We start from the raw sequence: 22,391 nt of genomic DNA on the forward strand, positions 1-22,391 counted from the left end.
TGGAATTTTATCAACCGCTACCAGCAAAGCTACGGCAATGATTGACAGTGACCAACTGACAAGGGAATACATTCTGTATAGTTTGCGAGACTCTAGTAACCTGGAAGCTGCATTAACTTCTTTGAAAGACTTCCAGGTGTCGAAGGCTATCACATTCATCCAGCAAAAGGATCCAATGAAGCAGAAGTAAATGGCGCATGCTACCAAGTAACAAGGGGGCGTTTGGGGTTCCAGGGCTGGACTTACGAGGAAAGCGATGTATCCCATTAGTAGAAAACAACAGAGGGTGGTTAAGTTTATCCCAGGCAGGTTTCTCAGTTTCTTTACCAACAGGAAGGCTATCAGATGAAGTGTTATACTAACTATAGAAAGTAAGAGAGACACAAGAGAAATCACCGACAGTAAGAAAGAACTTGAGTTCGGGAGGCACTCTCTTCTTGCATGAGTTTTGCTGGAATTATGGTTGGGACTCTCCAGCATTGTTTCATAGTTGTTATTGAATCCAGCTCTTACCTCCAAATCGTCTAGTAATACCATTTTGGAATGGGTGTTTGACAGGAAATTGTTATTCCATATTAGAAACTCACCACATAATTCGTTTTTGGAAGTACTTTTGTCACCTATACAAGAACTTGTGTTTTGATTGTAAACGGTTTCATTTTCATCTTTACCCCCAAATGTCATTTCTGAACACCCATAATCACTGTTTGATATATTATCTTTTTTGGCAATGCATTCTCCCTCGATATACTGTTCACTTGTAGTTAGGCACAGTATGCAATCGTGTGAATTAGAGAAAGGTTTGAAAATTTCATCATCTTTGCAGTCAACATTTGCATGCAAGTTTTTTCTCTGAATGCCAATGGGAATATGAAGTAGAATAGTCAGAGGAGGAACTGGAAAATAATCGGATCTTGTATCCTCTTGGTCAAATATCATGCAAGGACTTTTAATGCTATTGTGATTGCACTCTGCACAGTACATATTTCTGTATGTAATTGGTTCAGCGGATGTCTCGGCATAGATGATGCCACTGTCGTTTAAAATTTCGTTATAAGTGCTGTAGTATTCAACAGGCGCTGAAAGGGAAAGACACAAATCTTCCACCTCTTCGTTCGTCCAATTCGCAGCGCAAGTATTTATCGAAGGGCTACACAAATTCTCAGGACGTACCGTGTTATGGGCCAGCTTAAAAGAACATTCCACGATGACGTCACTGTTATTTGAATCCATTATCAGCCACCTTTTCCTTTTGTCATGAAACTTAAGATTTGACTTTATGAACTGAAATGATTTATCACCATCTGCCTGATGATCTGTGCTTTCTTGGAGAGTGAGAGAGTCTCTGATTTCGTGAACGTTCAATTGACTTTGCAGTCTGGCGGTATTTTCCTGAAGCGTTTTGTTATTACTGGGGAAGAAGCACTGCATTTCTGTTTTCCACGGAGTTATATTATCAACGTCGGAATGACACAAAGCACAGTAGTAATTGGAGTAAGTCACATTCTTAGTTTTGCTGGTAACAGGCAGATGTAGAATTGGCTCCTTGCTACTAGCGATATCAAGAGGTGAATGGGATCTACACAACATATCTACGTCGGAATCTGTCCACTCCTCGGGGCAAGTGGTCATCATGTAACTCCCGTAAATGCACTGCCATTTTTGCATGTTTTCAATTTGCTCAGACCTGTTGTAAGTCGGAGCATCGTAACAACAATCACCGTAGGTGATGCATTCGGTATCACAACTGCACTTTGATACGCTCCCGCCTGATGCGTTGGAATCTTTACACGAATAGGAGCTGGCGCAAGCCGACGACCTTTCAATGAAATCGGACACTGTCAATCCAGATATTGCCGGAAGCAAAAGGAGTGATATCAACAGGAATGGTGATGTCATCTTGTATCGTTTAATATTTCTTTCTATGGGTAGATGCTTTTAAATCTTTAAAAGAAGTAAGTTGGAAGGAGACATCCTTGCAAGCATGGATTTAGTCTCCCGAGTCCCGACTTCCTTGCTTCACGGACTCAAGGTAACTACTAAGCCCTGCTAGGCTGCTGCCTCTTTGCTGCTGCCCTTTCACCAAAGTGGGTATATTTCTCTCTCTCTCTCTCTCTCTCTCTCTCTCTCTCTCTCTCTCTCTCTCTCTCTCTCTCTCTCTCTCTCTCTCTCTCTCTCTCTCTCTCTCTCTCAAAATACCGTACAGTGAAAAACCATATGAAAATTAAGATCATCATCGTCTCATCCTCCTACGCCTTTTGACGCAAAGGGCCTCGGTTAGATTTCGCCAGTTGTCTCTGTCTTGAGCTTTTAATGCAATACTCCTCCATTCATCATCTCCTACTTTACGCTTCAGATTCCTCAGCTATGTAGGCCTGGGTCTCCCAACTCTTCTAGTGCCTTGTGGACCCCAGCTAAAAGTTTGATGACCTAATCTCTCTTGGGGAGTGTGATAAAGGAGTGTGAAAAAGTGAATAAATGATGTTGATGAAGATTCTCTCTCTCTCTCTCTCTCTCTCTCTCTCTCTCTCTCTCCCTCTCTCTCTCTCTCTCTCTCTCTCTCTCTCTCTCAGAGCAATAGGAAAACCGAAACAAATAAACCCCGTCTTTTTCTCAACGCTTCTCAGAACTGAAAGCACGCAATGGAGGAAATCAGCCGCCCTAGATCTTCTTGAGAAAATTACCATACTACTATTTATGGTTTTTTATACTACTGGGTTTACTAATAATAGTAGCCTAGACATAGTAAAATAGATTTATTGAGGAGGCTTTGACCAAAATAATAATGTCGATAATTTTGAAACAAAGTATGGATAATGATTGAAAGGAAACATGTATAAATGCAAAAGCTGTGAAATAGCCAAATAAGTTAAAAAAAGGAAAGTTGCTGCCCTTGCAAATGTGCATGAGCAAACGCTTTAACATGTAGAGAGAGAGAGAGAGAGAGAGAGAGAGAGAGAGAGAGAGAGAGAGAGAGAGAGAATAGAACACCCATTCATACAGTAACCTAATGTTAAAGAAATTTGACCTGAAGTAGCTAAGCACTTTAGTATTGAAACACAAAGCGAAACTTTCTCTACGAACTGCATGTTTAGATTTGCCGTCTAGTCCGGGACTTGTCTGTTTCACCTCTGATCTCTATAATGATCAGTGTTGCCAGGTTTTCCAAATGAGAAAAGCCTAACGTCTGATCAACTGCAACTTTAAAAGGCCAACCTAATAGTAGAAAAAGGCCGAAAATATAGCATATAAGGTTAACCAATTTCAAAAAGGCAAATTTAGGTATCTAGCAAGAAAAGGGCCAAATTTGGAAATATTTGGCCCGAAAATAGGCCAACCTGGCAACCCTGTATTAATGATCGTGCCGAGCAAAGAGACCTCGATCCGAATAATGAGATGGTACGTAACGTCTCCAGGATTTGTACTTTCCCTCTCGATCCTCTCTTACAGTATTATCAGAAATGAAATTCGTGCTAATCAAAATGTTATTTAAGACAAAAAGAGCAACATGAATACGAGAACAAACTAAAGTAGAGGATATTCTAACAACATGTAAGAATAAGAAATGAACCTGGGCAGGACATATAATGAGAATGGACATTGAAAACAACAGAATGGTTCCCTTGAGATTTCAAAAGAAGCAGATGAAAGAGAAGACGATGAATTGACGAACTAAAAATTATTCCGGGTATAGACTGGCATAGAAAGACCATAAAACAGGTGCGAGTGGAAGGACATGCCTGAGACCTTTGTCCTGCAGTGGACTAATTACGGCTGATGATGATGATAAGTTCTAAGAAAACTAATAAAGCATGAATTTGTTATTTCTTGCGTTTACTGCACACGGGGAACCCAGCAGTATGTTATGGAAAAGGAGTCTTTGCAAGTAGTGAGTCACAGCAATATCCTGTGTTAATGTATCCGGCTGTCCTTGGCCCGAGGTTGGATGAGACGTCACACAGGATAACCCGTGAGAAAATGCTACGTTGTCGTAGAAATAGTGAATTGAGAAACAGGAAACTTAAATTGATTGGCTAAATTTATTTTGTTTGTTTAAGGGTCGCTCATGAATGGCAGAAGCAAGGGACAGTCACAATGCCCTAGGGCCTAGACTGACCATATAGACACACGATCAGTGCCCAAGCCCCCTCTCCACTCAAGCTAGGACCAAGGAGGGCCAGGGAATGGCTGCTGATGACAATAGGTAGACCTATAGGCTCCCACAAATCCCCCAATCCTTAGCTCACAAGGATGGCGAGGTTGCAGACAATACAAGAAACTATCGAGTCTAAGCGGGACTCAATCTCCTATCCAGCAGAACATCAAAAGAAGGGACGTTTTCATCTTGGTTCTCTTTCGATTCATCCAGATTGAGGTGTCTTGCTAGCTTTTTTTCTTTTTCTTTGAATGAGTCTTATTTTTAAGATCTCCATTATGTTTTGTGTTATGCAAGTTTTTATGATAATCACATAGGAGCCAGCGAAATTCCCTCCAACTTTTCTTTCTTATTCTCCGCACAAGTGTTTTGTTATATTGGAATAGAAGAAGACCTGCCGCATCATCCAGGTTATTACTGGTTTCCACCAGTAATAACCGCTTATTAACTCGCTTCTCCAAATGCTCTACCGTGAATTTAAATGGGCACTTGAAAGACTTGTGCATCATACTGAATCTCTCTCTCTCTCTCTCTCTCTCTCTCTCTCTCTCTCCTCTCTCTCTCTCTCTCTCTCTCTCTCTCTCTCTCTCGAGTTCCAAGAATAAGTTAGACAAGATCAAAAAAAACTCTTTAGATGATTAAACTAAATCGCTCTAGCCAAGAGTAAATGGATTCTCCCTGGATGGACTAAAATTCTTTGAGACATCCAAAACCCTTGTAAACTCTCTCTCTCTCTCTCTCTCTCTCTCTCTCTCTCTCTCTCTCTCTCTCTCTCTCTCTCTCTCTCTCTCTCTCTCTTTATTATCTGGTACAGCAGTGTCCTGTCTACCTTTCTTTGCTTGTAAAATCGAATGGACAAAATATATGGGGACACGGAAGGGTAGAGGGACAGAAATTACTATCCGACTTCGTGACTTGCCAGGGCCAAGCTCAAACACCCCTCCCCCCCCACCCCAACCCACCCCTCCCCCCCCCCTTTTTTTTCCACGCCCACTCCAATGATTCTTATTTTGACGTCACCCTTTAATCCACGACTTTTGTTTATGCTTGATCCCATACTAAATAGGAATTCTTATGTATGGGAGTTAAATTTTTATATCTTTAATGCTAGTGGCAACGGTATGGGACGTCTCAGTTCTCAGACAAGTATGGACCTAAGGTAAGAAAAATTAACAAAGAATAGGGGGATGTTCCAGGTTGCAAGTTTCTCGTCGCTCACTTTACAACACTGACACGTTATTAGATGTGTAGGTGAAAGGCGTTGCAATCTACACAAAGTGCATTGCCCTTAGCTACCTCCTACACTCATGGAATATCTCGTTTGCTTTTCATTTTAACTTCCATAGCCGTTCTAATATATCGGGCACCTTCTTTGGTTGGCCATTCTAATTTCCTTACTTCTATGCTACTGCATTTACATTTTCTTAATTATCTACACTTTCTAAAGTAATACCTCAATTCGTAACATGCATATATTTTCTTTTCTTTACATCTTAGTGTTAGTCCTCATATTCTCCACATGGTGATTCTAGTCCCGGATACGAGAGGGGGTGGATACTCAAGTTCTTAAAATATTTCATTGATTGATTGATTGATTGCTTTAAAGTTTTCAGGCATCCTGAAGATATTTCATTATAATTGCCCATTACTTTACTTTTATTTTTATTTTTATTTCCCTATTTCCTTTCCCCACGGGGCTATTTTTTCCCTGTTGAAGCCCTTTGGCTTATAGCATCCTGTTTTTCCAACTAAGGGTGTAGCTTAGCTAATAATAATAATAATAATAATAATAATAATAATAATAATAATAATAATAATACAACTTACAGGCAACTTAAACTTTTTTTTGAGATTTGCAAGTCTCACTATGGCCCAAAAGAACAAGGAATTCTTCCCGGTATAAATCACAACCTGACTCAACCTTGTAATAATAACCCCTTGCATCGCATTCAGCTGCTTACTTTGATCTTAGGAAATTATTCATAGCGTCGGCGTAAGACCAGAACAGACAGCTCCTTGCTGTGATTCACCGCTTTTCTTATGCAAGGCATCACTCATTTTTTCGCCTTTTCTAAAATCGTCCAGAAAGCTTTATACCTCATACTGTTAGAAAAAAACCGTAATTTTAACATGTAATTCTCCGTAAAGATATAATACCTCATACAGTTAGAAAAAAACCGTAATTTTAACCGGGAATTCTCTGTAAAAATATACTGTTCTCAGCCGTATTTCAGTAAAGTACAGGCAACCGTAATTTTATCTTACTTTGTTATTTTCTTTTACGGGTTGGTAACCGTAATATCACTCATCTACGTCAATAAATCCGGCGTTTAAAACGGTAAAAATTCTGGAATAAACGTTGCCAGACATTTACGGTTTTTTAAATCAAATTTTTAACAGTGCATGCTTAGTGATATAATAGTAGACGATATATCTTATTAAATTGATAATATCATAAATAGAATTATTTCTAATGCAATTTACTTGAAATTGTCAAGTTGATAAGGAATGGAATATTCTGAATTTAGGGTAGCCAACCTAGGGATTCCACGGGATGTGAAGAAGGGAGTGTTGACAGAAATCTCGTTTATACGTAACATCCTGGATAGTCTTGTGGTATTGTCTGGAATTCCCCTAACATTTCAAATTAAAAGAAGGAAATAGTGCTTGGAACACTGTTTTATCACCATTTTACTCGCTAATAAAATCGGAGACAATATTAGTCTAAATAGTAACTAGAATAATGAACAATATAAAATCTAAAAGAGTAAATATAATATAAACAAAGAACATGACACAGAAACTTTTGGCATTTTTCCAGACTCCGGTATTTCCAGTTTTCCTTGCTGCAAGTTCCAAGGATTTGTGGGATTCATTATTATCTAACTTAGCACAAGCAATAATCGTTTGTTTAATATGCGATTTCTACAATCACAATTTCGAAACAACTCTAATTGGTAAGAAAAAAAACATTAGTGCAATGTATCTGTCTGAACAAAATTGAAATAATGACTTGTATTTCAATACTTAAAGCCTTGGTCTCCTTGATAAGTATAACAAACATTTTCAACTTCTGCCACTATTGCAGTAACAAAAACAGGTGTGAAAATGATTATACGTTATATGTTTTGGTAAACTTGTCAGGTTATAACTGCAACCTTATAGTCACTTTCAAAACCTTTATATATTTAGCAGTCTTCTACCAATGCTGTAAACAAGTGGAAATGGATAATTAATCTAAATGGAATGAGTTTACGAGACATCTAAGAACAGAAAGTAGAGATGCATGCATTCAGATCATGCCTTAGAGCTTGTGATCTTGTGGTGATGTTTCCACAATGTCAAAGGCCAGTGAAAAATATGTGTATTTTTAGGGAAATTACCCGTCGTACATTCTTCACCATTGTCGTGATGTTCCATTTAAAAAAAAAGAAAAAAAAAACATGAAATGGCATATCTAGCTTTTCTAAAGTACGAATGTATATTATATCATCTTTTTACATTTATTGATTGTTTTTTTTTTATTATTTGATAGTTTTCATTTCGCAGTTTTTTTTAGTTCTGGTTGTTTTTCATAAATTGATATTTAAAGTATTGTCTACTTTGTATTAATACTAGGAAAATAGTTTTTGCTTGCATCATCATGAATAAAGAATTTATTCATTATTCTATTTTTACTATTATATTCATTTCCATCATAACACCTTTGGTTGATTTAAGAAATAGTGTATATAGATTTTAACAAATTTACCAAAAATGGAACTATGAAAAAATATCAATCTTTATATCGGTAATAAATATAATTCAATGGTTTTTTTTCCCCATAGTCTATAACTGTTCACGACTCTAGAAAATACAGTTACTTTTTTTTATGTTGGCATTATTCATATGTTAATAGTTAAATCTCTCTCTCTCTCTCTCTCTCTCTCTCTCTCTCTCTCTCTCTCTCGGGACATATTTGTGCCTAGTTTGTATGTAAATCTGCTTGTGGTTCTGACGAAGCTGTCAAATATGGAATTTTTTTTTTGCTAGACACATACGGGAGGACGGGTGAAGAAAAACACTTTTTTGAAATTTTTATAGATTATTCATGAAAGATTTAATGTTGTTACTGTTCCTAAAATGTTTTGTTCTAAATATTCATTATTTCTCTTGTAGTTTATTTATATCCTTATTTCCTTTCCTCACTAGGATATTTTCCCTGTTGGAACCCTTGGACTTACAACATAATTCTTTCCCAAGTAGCGATGTAGCTTAGCTAATAATAATAATAATAATAATAATAATAATAATAATAATAATAATAATAATAATAATGATGATGATGATGATGATGATAATAATGGAAAGGAGGTTGGCGTAGCCAATATATATATATATATATATATATATATATTTATATATATATATATATATATATATATATGTATATATTAGTAGGCAGAGATTATTAACTATGTAATTTTTTAATGTAAAAGAGAGGGTGCCAGGAATGAGTCCCCCGAAGGAAAAAATTCCCCGAGGAAAGTATCCCCCGAAGGAAAGAATCCCCCGAGGAAATAATCCCCCGAGAAAAAAATCCCCTGAAGTAAAAAATCCCCTGAGGAAAAGACCATCTGAGGAAAAGATCCCCTGAAGTAAAAATCCCCCCCACCAATAATCCCCCGAAGAAAAAATTCCCCCGAGGAAAAGACCCCCCGAGGAAAATATCTCCTGAAGTAAAAATCCCCCATGTAAAAATCCCCCCACCAATAATCCCCCGAAGAAAAAAATCCCCCAAGGAAAAGATCTCCCGAGGAAAAAATCCCCTGAAGTAAAAAATCCCCCGAGGAAAAGATCCCCAGAGGAAAAAATCCCCTGAAGTAAAAAATCCTCCGAGGAAAAAATCCCTCATGTAGAAATCCCCTGAAGTAAAAAATCCCTCATGTAAAAATTCCCAGAAGTAAAAAATCCCCCATGTAAAAATTCCCTGAAGTTAAAAATCCCCCATGTAAAAATTCCCTGAAGTAAAAAATCCCCCAACAACAAATTTGAATGTATATATACAAGCAAAGGGAAATGAAAAAAAAATTGAAGAATATTGAGTATTTAAAACAGTAGATTGCTCATTTATGCAAACAGTTTCCTTTAAATACTTCACGACTTTCATCTGGAAACTTTCAAAACAGGGAAATAAAACTAACTACTTTAGAATAGAACTTGTTTAAAATGTGAAATAGTTCATCTAAGCAATTGTTTCACTTTAAATACTTCATTTCGAAAACTTTAAAACGAATTCTCTCATTAGCTTTCTGTTTTATGACTTCTTTTATAGCCTGGTCTTATCAGTTAGTTAACAAAGATCCTCCAAGCGAGCTCTTCGCCATAACTTACCACTGCATTTATATTTGAAGAAATGTAAAATCATTAACCCAATTGAATTCATCAGCTCTAACAAAGGTAGAATGAAAATAGTTTATGGAGGCTATGTTTATGTGACACAAAAGGAATTGGCCAACAATGTGATGTTATATGAGTGTGAACTACGGCGATCCAGGTCACAGTGCAAAGCCAAAATACCAGCTGAAGTAGCTGAAGCTTTTGGAGTACTTGCAGAATATTTACCTGCAGAAGCAAATTATTATTATTATTATTATTATTATTATTATTATTATTATTATTATTATTATTATTATTATTATCCAAGCTACAACCCTAGTTGGAAAAGCAAGATGCTATAAGCCCAGGGGCTCCAACAGGGAAAAATAGCCCAGTTAGGAAAGGAAATAAGGAAATAAATAAATGAAGAGAACAAATCAACAATAAATCATTCTAAAATAAGGAACAGCGTCAAAAACAGACATGTCATATATAAACTATTAACAACATCAAAAACAAATATGTCATAAATAAACTATAAAAAGACTCATGTCCGCCTGGTCAACAAAAAAGCATTTGCTCCAACTTTGAACTTTTGAAGTTCTACTGATTCAACCACCCGATTAGGAAGATCATGAGGTACTGGATTCTTTTGAAGATACTTACAGTATATCGGCAGACCGACTCGAAGATTCAGAAGACCCGCAAGATTTAACATAAGTGTTTTGAATATGCAATATAGAGTGAAAGATGGGCTACCAAAAACCAATAATGCAGTGGAAGGTTGGTATTGAAGTTTTGTACCAAAAACCAATAATGCTGTGGAAGGTTGGTATTGCAGTTTTGTACCAAAAACCAATAATGCAGTGGAAGGTTGGTATTACAGTTTTGTACCAAAAACCAATAATGCAGTGGAAGGTTGGTATTACAGTTTTGTACCAAAAACCAATAATGCAGTGGAAGGTTGGTATTACAGTTTTGTACCAAAAACCAATAATGCAGTGGAAGGTTGGTATTACAGTTTTGTACCAAAAACCAATAATGCAGTGGAAGGTTGGTATTGAAGTTTTGCTTCATTAGTTGGTTGTTTTCATCCTAATATTAGGACTTTCATACGCTGTATTCGAAGAGATCAGGCGTTACAAGAAGTTTATGTCACTCAGTTCCTTGCTGGTCATCTCAAGCGCAACAGAAAAAGGCAATATAAGAACTCTGCTCTACGGATCAAAAATGTTATAGATGATTTGGAAAATCGTTCAACTGTAGATTTTTTAAAAAGGAAAATCTTTTAATCTTAGCTTCTAAATTAATAGTAATTGCTAAACTTTTATCTTTTATCTTTTAATCTTACGTTTTAAATCATGGTTAATTACATTATAGATTATGTTGCCATTTTGTTTTATATATCACCTTTTTTTCAACTTGTCGTATCAAAATATATATTACTTTAATGATACGTTTTTATTTTTTACCTGGGGGGGGGGGGATTTTTTCCTGAGGGGGATTATTGCTGGGGGGTATTTTCCATGGGGGATTTTTCTTCGGGGGATTGTTTCCTCATGGGTATTTTATCCTAGAACCAGAAGAGAGACAATGTCTATTACAGAAGCCTGCCACAGGTGGGACTGCTAGAATCATACATAATTTTTCAATTACTTTTTTTTTTTTTTTTTTTTTTTTACCATGCTGTTAATTTAGTCTGTACATCATATCTGATGGTTCCTTCAGCAGAATTTACAGTATTGGCATTAGAAGTGGACCTGGTATCAACAACTAGAATGTTTTTAAAGTGCATTACCAACCTCATTTTTCTTTTCTGTTATTCTTCCTGAAGCTTGTGAAAACACGAAAACATTATCAAGTTCGTTTATCAGCATAAACTTCATTTTCCATCGCAGCTTTCCCCAATAATTCATTCGGGTCGAGAGAGAGAGAGAGAGAGAGAGAGAGAGAGAGAGAGAGAGAGAGAGAGAGAGAGAGTCAACTTCATGAAATTGGCTTATTTTAAGTCAACAATCCCAGGAAAGTTTAAATCACCTGTTGTCTCTTTCCGTAAATATTCTAGTTTAACAATTCCACTCAGTAAGGGCCATATATCCAGCTGCCCAAGATGATTTCTCCAATAATCAGATTCTACATCATTTAAAACTTTTCTTTGTTAACTGCACTCACTCATATATTTAGTACAGAGATTATTATCACTGGTGTCGTCTAGAATGAAAACTTTCATATTACGAAGGGTAACAAACTTGATCCTTTTACACATTTGTACGTGAGACATATACTTATTTTCAAGGTCTATAGACCTTGCTTATTTTGAAGAGCGTTCTTCTGGAACCGACACACAAAAAAGTCCGACGGCTGCAGGACACATGCAGTTTGTTATTATAGACATAAGTAAAGTTACAATACAACTTTTCTTTACCCCCTCCTTTGTAGAGCTCAGGACCCTGGTAGAGCTGATGCTGAAGTCGAACCCAGCGGCGAACTGGACACAGCTCATATGCTAGTGTTCTCTCTCTCTCTCTCTCTCTCTCTCTCTCTCTCTCTCTCTCTCTCTCTCCTACTAATATTATTACTACCACTATCATCACCACTCATTTTCCTTTTATCAGATATTCTTCCCAGCCCTTTTGATATACATTAGTAGTGGTAATAGTAGTAGTAGTAGTAGTAGTAGTAGTAGTAGTAGTAGTAGTAGTAGTAGAGAGAGAGAGAGAGAGAGAGAGAGAGAGAGAGAGAGAGAGAGAGCTATAGTTTGTTGAGAGTGGGGCTAGTAAGGTCGTAAAGGCCTAACCCCCAGAAGATTCGTTTAGTCAAATATTTGATATTATAGTTCTGCAGTATTACTTCCTACAATTCAGCAATTACTCATCGTACATCTGATGCACTAACCAGCTCTAATTCTTGAGGAGATCCATCTTCCACATAAATTCCAAATGAGTGAATAGCATTAAGCCTACTCTAACAACATGAAAATACCACGCAGTCCACTTTCATCATTGGATCATCTCAACATTTTTGCTAGAGTAAACAGAATTGCGGGAAACAGGCAAATGAGAGGAGAAATTTAGAAAAAAAGAACATTTATACAAATAAAACCACACATCCCCAACTTGTCATTAAGAATACTGTTTCCTATTTGTTTTATTCTTTACTGTATCGTCGTGTATCTTGCAGGTAATGACAGGTGGGATGATTTCAGAAATAACCCTAACTCCTGGGTTCTGATCTATACTTTAAATACTTTCCACTTATCACGTTACATGCTTTGTAAGATTACATAAAAGTCTTACTGCCTAGGTCCTATGAGGTCATATTTGTATTTCCGTATGATATGAAGTAGATCTACAGTATAGTATGCTACATTATTCAGCTTCAACACCTGCTACTGCTATTAGAGCGACATGCATTGAAGCTTCAGGCCACGTTCTATTGCACAAAGGCAGTCCGTAGATTCGGCACCTGTTTTATTTGTGTTATATACAGCGGAAAAACTCTATTTACCACTTATATTAGAAAGCAAATAAAATTTAATGTTTTTGTTTGATATTGCTTTTTGGGTTTTGTACGATCACGAACTTAACAAATTTGAAATTGGTTGTTTCTGAGAACTGTTTTTAAGCGTCGTTCAGTGTGTGAGACTTCAATTAACTTCCATACAATTAAGTTCCAGTTGTTTGTTTAAGACATATAAAAGGAAATACAAGGAATATCCTAGTATTTAAGTTTTATATCGTTAATTTTATTGTCTAAAATGTAATGAATAGTAAATGTAAAAAAAAAAAATGTTATGGAAAAGTTGATCTCAAACGCACCCTCCTTCCAAAGCTCCACAGTAAACAAGGTCTTACAAGCTTGACCAGGAACCAAATTGAGTTGTTTACAAAAGAAATTATTTATTCAAATTTCATTGTGAAATCATTGACATGGTTTGCTCAGTCTATGGATTTTATCACTGTTCTCCAGTGGAAGAATTGATAACCTCATGTTGCTTCTTACTGTTTTACTAAAGGTAATTATGGTTTGTAAGGTTATCCCAGGTTAATTATATGGTAAGATGGCCGGCAAATGGACCTTAGCCCCCCCCCCCCCTGTTAGATAAGTAGGTTGGGTTAGGGGTGGGGGTTCGTGTCTAGGTTTTGCAGAAAAATGTGAAAGAAAATTCCTGGGGGTGTATGTTAGATAGCGGCCACCTGCATGTGTGATTACGGCTAACTTAGAATACGGCAATGTAAGGGGGGGTCGCAGGGGATCGTTAGCTCACCCCTGTTAGATAAGTAGGTAAGGACACGGCTTGTAGGTTAGGTTAGGAGGGAAAATTTAGGTTTGTTGATGTCAATTTTTAAATGAAATGGGAGGAACTGGATGCTGATATACAAAGGCTCCAATTCCTGTTCTCTATACCCGCGAGAGGAAAGGCCGCTAATGTACAAAGGCTCCAATTTACGTTAGACTCCACCCAACCAGTTTTGCATTGCGTTGTATGTATGATGATGGTCATGCACCATAACTCCCTTATTTTTCAGCCTTTCGCTAAGTGTATGGCAGTCAAAGGTCAGTTACAGGGTGGTGTTATCCCTCTGTTTAGGTTAGGTGGAGAAGTTTAGGTTATGGGGTGTTCTATGCACGAGGGAGGTACTGTCCGTTGCTATACAAAGACTCCCAATATTTTTTTTTTTAATTTTATTGTGTTCTGATGTTATCTTCTGCAAAACTATTGTTTCTCCAAAAGTAATGGCGGTTCCTAGGTGGTAGTCAGGGTTTTGTGTGGGATAACATGAAAACTAGGTAATTCTATACAATAACTCCGCCAGCAAGCTATCAAATTTAAGTACTTTCACTACAAAGAGGGTAGTCCAAGGTTTTGTTTGATATATACAGTAAATCTTAAGTGGCGCTAGGTATAGAAGTGGTTTAAAAATCAAAATTAAATTTGACCCACCTGAAAATAGTAAGTCCCTCGACTTCATAACTCTCTCAAATTCCTCTTCAGAATGAGCTCTCCTTTGTTTGTTTGTACTTTAAAAACATAGATTGTCATTACATCATCGATTGTATTCTACGTAGCAAGATGTCCCCTAAACGTCATGGTATTTAACCAATGATGATTATCCACATTTTACTTGTGACTAGCTTTTTAACAAAACTAGAATCACATGACTTGAATACCCAATCAGGTGACAGTTTTACTAGAAAACTGAACACTTTTCGACACTTCACAATTTCCACTGCTAAATTTTCTGTCTTTTGAGAGCCGTGGAGGCGTGTGAACCTTCAACTTCTAGTGCGGTTTCTTATTTACCATCTACTCTGACATCAATTTCTGTGGATTTTCTCCCAAGTTCTTGTCTCAATTGTTATTTAAAATATTAAGATTCTGTTTTCCATAATTGTGGTAACATCTAAAGAATAATAAAGTACTGTCAAGAGTATGGTGATATTGAAAGTGATAGTGAATCTATTTACTCCACCTGTGGTTCTAAGTGCCGACTTGATATTAACAAAAAGGCATTTCGGTGTGACAGAAGGCATGTCTTATTAAATAAAGGAAGAAAGTGAAAAAAAGGTGTAGTTTTTACATATCCATTTTTAAGGGAACTTGGTTTGAAAAGTTAGATATAAAATCTAATATGTTACTTGTAATTAATTATATTGGTGATAAATTTTGTCATAAATTTATTGAAAATGAATTAAGAATTTCTCTCAAAACTATAAATGATTGGTGCTCATTCATTCGTGAGGTTATTGTGTATTGGGTATTGAGTCGGAAAGATGCAGCTCACCTTTACCCTCCAACCTAAGTAAGTACACTAAGGGTTTTAGGTTGTCTTTCATTTAATATGGCTATGTAAGGGGTGGGGGTCGCATGTGGAAAAGCGCCCCCCCCCCTCCCTCGCTAGGTAAGGATATGGCTACTAGGTTAGGTTAGGTAATTTGTTTAGGTTAGCTGGTGGCCTTGTTTATTGCTAATTCTACACATACATTATTTGTATGTTGAAATGGATTCTTTAATTCATTCCCCACCCAAAACCCTGGTTTCCTACTGGGGGTCCCCCCAAAATTGGAAAGGTTAAAAAGGGTAAAAATACTGAACCTCCTCAAAAAAAAAGGTCAGATAAAGCACTAAGTGATTCATCAGAAAAAAAATATTAAATTATCATTGATGGAGCTATTGTATAGAATTACCAAAAACTAACAGTGGGGTATAATGAAGTTTGTTGGGACAGGCGATATGTTTCTTAATACAGTCCGGAAAATTTTCTTTGTTATGATCCGATATACCATAATATGAAGTTATTTTATCCTTTTAAATAATATAATTTACATTTACTACGGCATTATGTTCCAAGTTCACCCTGGTCAGCACACAAGTCACGGGTAGCTCCTGCTTAGTTTCAAAATTTTGCGATAGATAGAGCCCGTGTCGTCCCAGGCGATGAAGCGTTTTTTTTTTTTTTTTTTTTTTTTTTCTCTTTTAATGCTGTCCCATCAATATACATTCTTACATCTTGTTAAGTTTGTAGTTGGTTGGGACAGTGGCATTTAATAAAGCTGTAATAATTATCATGAAATGTTAGGTTGTGAAATTTTTTTATAATGTATGGGCCAAGTTACTCGATAATAAAATTTTCCCCAAGCATTGCTTCCTACCCGACTAGAATAACACCCGTTGGGTGGCACTCCATTCGCCTATCAGCTGCTTTCTCAAGCTTAGAAATTTAGTGATGTTTGGACTTATGCTTTCGCTAATCCCAACAATCAACATTCTTATCGAAATGTTAAGATTGTAGTTTGTTGGGACACATTCTGTAATTATGCCAAACCACTTATTTTTATATATACAACCAAAGGTTAGGATAGGCAATATCTAGTTAAGATGTTTAGGAAGATTAAGCCAGTGTCAATCACTTGACTAACCTTTCTTTTCTGTGCGCTTGTAGGCCTGCTTTTGTTTTACGCATGATTTCAGAAATTTTAACCTCCCACAGTGACCCAAGATTGACCTGACCGAGCCTCCAAGGTCGGCCTTTCTAACGCTAATTGCCGTGATAGACAGACATATGTCCTATAGGCTAGTTTTTCTTTGAGCGGTGAGGTTGAATTTATTGCTCATATCAATCAGCTTGATGCTTTGAGGACGATCTTGTATTATTGGAGGTGTAATTGTTGTAAAATATTCACCTAAAGGTAATCCTGTGTAACATTTTTATTACAGTTTAGTTAAGATATAATTTAGAAATCTCCGTTAGTCGTCGATCACTGTCTATCACGCAAAGTTGGAATATCTTCTGTGGTTGGTGTTGTGAATTGGGTATCTCTCTTCATGATGCCACTATCCCAGTGATAGCAGTTTCTTCTACACCTATGGGAGGAAAAATGCTGTTAGGTCTCTGCGGTGAAAGGGTATCGCTGAGTCTTGAGCCTTGTCTTTGGATTGAAGAGAGTTAACATTTCCTCCTAGACAGAATTCTCTCTCCCCATACAGAGTTTAGAGCTTACTTGCCCTCGTCAAAAGTTAGACCACCTCCTGGGAATGTAGTATATGGCCTAAATTCCCTGCAAGGAGCTCCATATGAACCTCTAAGTCAAACCTCCAATTGTGACTACTATCAAGACAGTTCTAAGAGGGTCAGTGGGTTGCATTGTCTTTCCTACGACATTGCCCATTCAAGGTGATGGGGGCAGGTAAACCTCGGCTTCATCCCTGAATTTCTAGCCAAGACTCAGAATCCAGCCGTAACAGACTAGGTTCGGGCCACTCCGGATTTCGAGTCTCTTTGATGTAACTGACAATTCTGATCAACTGGTCCTGTGTCCTGTGAAAGCGCTGAGGCGCTATCTCAAATGCACATCTGGAGCTCACCCTCATATCTCTGAGGTGAATGGGTAGAATGATAGAATGACTGGCCTTTTTTTCCTTCACCTTCCCCTCTGTTGGGGCATAGCATCTGGAGGTCTCTGCAAGCTGGCCTGCTGCCGACTGCAGGTAAATACCATTTCCCTTGTGTGGTCTGATATATGATATACTGTATAATTTATGTCGACGTTCTCCCTGAGAGGAGGAGTCTAGTATCGTGTAGGTTTAAGTATGAAGTCGTATTCAACACACTTTGTTCTTGTCTGGCCAAGTCACAGTGCTTAGTTTCCACTCATTCAGCAGGATTGCTTAGGCTGTCAACTCTCCAGCCTACTAGAGGGAGAGTTCATGAGTTGTCAGGGCGCCTCTCTCACGCTCGAATGAGCTCAGAGTTGCACCCTAGGTCAAGTTCCTAGCAAGTTGGGTTTCGGACCTCTACCCTCCTAAAGGCGAGTTTGCCTAGTAAAGAGCGAAGGGTTTGTATGTGTGTAGGAACAAAGGATATTTGGAAGTAATTTATATTTTTCCTAACTATATAAACCTGAGCTTTTTGCTCATATTTGACCTGCCATCACCTGTCTCCCTATAGAAATCCTGCTTGAAACCAAAAGTGATGTAACGCACTGGGTGATGTAACCCCCGCCAACTAGGAGAGGCTCGTTAACACCTCGTGTTAAAAGTTTGTGTCTAGATTCCACCTATGCCAGAACTAATAAACTAATAACTAATATCCATAGTAAAGTGCTCAGGTTTGTATTGTTAGGAAAAATACAAATCACTTCCAAATTTGTCATATTCTTAGGAGCAGTATAGTACAGTATTATTTTTTTCCTGTTAAATGGAATTGGAAAGAAGGTCCCTCACTGAGCAAAGGAGAAACTGGATTTTTCTCGGTTGGTAAGGGAGAGAGTATAGTCGGTGATGGAAAAGGTGAACGCAAAGATGTCTTAAGTCTCTACCTCTGTGCCATTTTACCAAATAAACTTATCTATTCGGCTCGGGTAGGGGCTCAACATAAAATGTATTTCTGAATACAGTGTGCTGGTTAACCCTTTAATAGAAGGCTGGTTTCTGGTTGGCAAGGAATTTAGAAGAGCCTTCAGCATTATAGGAAGGGCCTTGAAAATTAATTCTGTTGCTAGGAAAGGTTTTCCAAACCCTTTTGAAAGGATGGGCTTAGCAATATGAGAAGGGTGAGAAAATTAGATCTTAAAAAGTTTTCAAAGTCCTTAGACTATACTACAGAACTAGTTAAAACCATCATAAACTTTATACAGTACGCACTTGAGAGATGAGAGCATGAATGCTCTTTGCTAAGTACTGTAGTTCATTTTCTTTTCTTATTTTAGTTGTGAAATGGACTTCTGTAAGTTTAAGAGACACATGCCATAACTACCAGGTAATAGTAGAAACTCTATTCCAAAAATGTTACATTGAAGGGAATGCGACTGAGGAATTAAAACTGAGTAACGGTTTATTGACAACATTCTATAATGTATTATTTTCATGTCTCAAAAAAATTAATTTTAGAGGGGATACAGATCTATGTCCATCATGATCAGTTATAGCCAGGTTTAATAGTTTTTGATAAATGACACTAATTAACCACCTCCCTTTGCCAAATACGATATTGTGTGTGGCATTGATCTGGTTATTACTTAGATGTGATCTCTGATTTACTATCTGTATTGATTCAGTAAATACTCACTTTTTAATAAATGTACAGTATTGGAATCTTTTGCAATACTAGAACAAGTATTTGAATAATTTTTGACAGTTGCATCAAGTGACATATAAATCGTATTGTAGTATAGCTTTTTTTTATATTGAATCTCTCTCTCTCTCTCTCTCTCTCTCTCTCTCTCTCTCTCTCTCTCTCTCTCTCTCTCTCTCTCTCTCTCTCTCTCTCTCTCCTCTCTCTCTCTCTCTCTCTCTCATATATATTTTATATATATATATATATATATATATATATATATATATATATATATACAGTATTTATTTATATGGGAACTGCTAAACTTATATAGCATAAGTTTTATGTTACTGTACTGTTGTAAGTATGTTGTCCTGTTTTGTATTCCAGGTTATGAATTTAACTATAACTCCCTGAAAGCTGTGTCTACAGTGTTATCCAAATACTGTAGGTATGTCTCGTTCATCAAATAGTCGAGGGCGAAGGGATGGCAAGAGAAGAGGTTATGGCCCTACGGGATTTGAGGAGCAGGTGAGTTTTTTTCTTTTTTAACTTGGTACAGTACTGTATTCCATTAAAGACATCCAGTTTTTACATTGTGGTCAGATTGAAATTAGTTTTCTCCACATCTTTTTGTCTTGTACTCTTTCTGCCCAAACTCCCATCAGGTCAAGGTTTACATGTTAGTATTCCCTTTATCAATGATTTCCTTGCCATTTCAATCTTAGACTAGAAGAACAGCTGTAAAGACAAGAACATTTCTAGAAAATCTCATGGGAAATATTGAGGCTATAAATACTATGATTTATTTGTGATAATTCATGGTACAGTACTGTAGTATATTTTTTATGTACTGTATAATGTGTATCTTATCACCCTGTCTTGTCAAATAGATTTATTTTTTACAGTTTAGTGTACATTACAAAAATATGATAAATCTTCCATTCACCATTTTGATGGCAGGGAGTTTGCAGCCATAAAAACTTAGGGAAGGTGGCAACCAACCCCAGGCCAAGGGGTTTGTTAGGCTCCTGCTCAGCTTGCACACTCACTTTCTCAACCACTTTTGACTTGGTTGTCGGAGAGTGGACGAGCTTCACTCCTCCATCTTGAGTTCAGCTGGCTATAATTAACCTCACTAGCTTTGCCTTTTGTGTCAGAGGGCATTCCTGCACTGAGGCGTTTCCATGCGACGAGTGTCAGGAGTTGCCATCCTTCCAGTGAGAGCAGTTCGGGCGCAGGAGTTAGAACAACTAAGAAAGATTTCCTCTTTGCCTCCGAGTTCTGCCTTAAAGCCCAAGAAGTCCAGACTTTCTCTTCTTCTGCAGGAACCCCCCCCCCCCCCCTTCCTGCCTCTGTTTGCTTGGACTCTTCCGAAGTTCGGTAGGACCAAAGGGATGTTCATTTAACTCCTGGACGGCTCTTGGGCACGGAGGACTCTGTTGCCTTCCCTGGTGAAGCAATGGCACACTCCTCCCAATGGAAGTCCTCCCCTAATGCTCTTCAGGAACTTTGGCCTCTGTTTGGACTTTCAGATTCTCCTTTGAAGGACAAACTGCTGGAGGCGTTGAAGCAAAGAGCTCAGCACAACTTCCACCTCCAACTGCAGAAGTCCGCTTAGGCCATTCTTCTTCCAATGCCAAGCAAGGGGATCCCCTTCCCTCTGGCTATGCACCCTAAGCTTCTTTTTCCTCTGTAGCTCTTCTTCCACCTGAGGTCCTGCAGGTAGTTTCCCCTCGGGGTAACAATCTCGCTCGTTCACTCCTCGGGTTGAATGCATGCACTGACCACAGTGAGAGACTCCAGCAGACACCTCGTGTTCGCGATTGGTCTGCCATGATTGAGCAGACTCCTCCTCCAGCTTCTTGTAAGCATACTTGCAGCTATTTGCCACCTCATTCTAGCCCTAGAATGAGCAGGGGAGCACCCCTCCCCACCTACCTCCTGTAACCCAATGGCCTTTCCATTATATAACGATGGCATATAGATTCCAGCAAAATGCCCTCGCCTACCATCAGCAGATTGCACTCAGGAGGAGCCCGCTGTTGCAGAGGATTCCCTAGATGAGTTGGGAGAGGCTAGTTATTGGTATCCTCCTTTCCCCCCCCCCTCTCCCCAGGTCAGGCATCATCCGACGCCATCGGCCAATTGAAGACGTGTTTGAGGTCTAGCCTCACGATTCTATCTCTTGTGATCCCTCCTCTAGCTTGTGTCTTGTGAAACGAGATTCATCCACGAGCAACCAGCTACTGCAAACCTGACATCATAGCTCACTCTTGCGATTTAAACACCTCTTGTGAGCGAGACTTGGCTTCTCACATCATTGGCCCTCAATGACGAACTTCCCCCATCCACCCCGCTCCCAATCATCCACTCTGGGATCCCGATGTGGAGTGGATACACAACATTGTTAAAGTTACAATGGCCTCCCGATCTGCCCAGCCCAAGAGTTTGTCGGTTTTGTCCTACGAAGTTACGGACAGCTATTTCTTTAACCTTGGAGATCTGTGAGGAATCCTAACACCCCCTTTGACCTTAGACCGTGTAGCACCACATCGTCCTTCTGTTCCCTCGCAGCCCCCTCGCCGTCTGTACCTTAGTCTAAGGTCCTGGTTCATTCTCAAGTACCTACCTCTCACATGTCTCGGTATCAGAGACATGTTACTGGGAATATGAAACCCTGCTGATCAGATCAGACCTCTTGTGGAAAGAGCTTGGCCTGGATTTATAGAAGATCCCTCGGTGGTAGCATAAACGTCACCAGATCATACCGCCTCCAGGAGACACCTTACATCCTCATACCAGCAGGGGATCAAGATTGAGGTCTATCGTAGAGTCTTAGAGGCTCTCCCCTGTCGAGGCAGGTGATTCACCCTCTCCTATCCTTCCCCTGAGACTTTTCACCTCCAGAGAGTGCCTTTGATCCTCTCGGTCCCTGGAGCCTTCTCATGTTCCTCCAGGCTCTCCCCCTCATTCAACAGGTCATAGCAGCTGCCTTGTCACCTCAGCCTAGGGAAGCCCCTCCCATGTCTCATTCGCCTACTGTACCTCTTGATGACGACTAGGACCCGCCCCTGGCCCAGCCTGGTGTGAGGCAGGAGGTGGAGAGCCTAATAGACAATTTGGATTGCTCAGACATGACCAACTGAAATCTGCCAGCCCTAAGTCTCCAACCACTGAACTGTTGGAGTCTTTATTCAGGTCTTGGTTTGCATTCGCAAAGTCAATGGCATTGCCGAAGACACTTACCTCACTCCAGAGGATTGGAACACATCCGTAGACCTGCTCTGTACTTGATCATAGTGCAGTTTCTTACTCAC

General features: G+C 38.6%; 2 protein-coding genes across 4 annotated transcripts in view; one reads left to right on the top strand and one right to left on the bottom strand.

Moving 5' to 3' along the window:
• The window catches only part of LOC137637916 (uncharacterized), a 9,922-nt gene extending 7,903 nt beyond the window's left edge, over positions 1-2,019 (bottom strand). The window contains exon 1 of the mRNA XM_068370024.1: positions 1-2,019. This exon is cut by the window's left edge and continues 617 nt beyond it. Coding sequence (XP_068226125.1) covers positions 1-1,899 — 1,899 coding nt within the window. The 5' untranslated portion in view covers positions 1,900-2,019.
• Positions 2,020-13,354: 11,335 nt separating this feature from the next.
• LOC137638589 (DNA repair protein REV1-like) overlaps positions 13,355-22,391 on the top strand; it is a 73,540-nt gene continuing 64,503 nt past the window's right edge. For 2 of the 3 annotated variants that reach the window (XM_068370790.1, XM_068370792.1), the window contains exons 1-2: positions 13,355-13,529; positions 19,462-19,602. In XM_068370790.1, the coding sequence (XP_068226891.1) occupies positions 19,525-19,602 (78 nt within the window). In that variant the 5' untranslated portion in view covers positions 13,355-13,529; positions 19,462-19,524. The remainder of the gene's footprint in view (positions 13,530-19,461; positions 19,603-22,391) is intronic. The other variant, XM_068370791.1, reaches the window with a different exon arrangement.

Source organism: Palaemon carinicauda, chromosome 3 (assembly GCF_036898095.1).
Source record: "Palaemon carinicauda isolate YSFRI2023 chromosome 3, ASM3689809v2, whole genome shotgun sequence".
NCBI classification, from domain to species: Eukaryota; Metazoa; Arthropoda; class Malacostraca; order Decapoda; family Palaemonidae; genus Palaemon; species Palaemon carinicauda.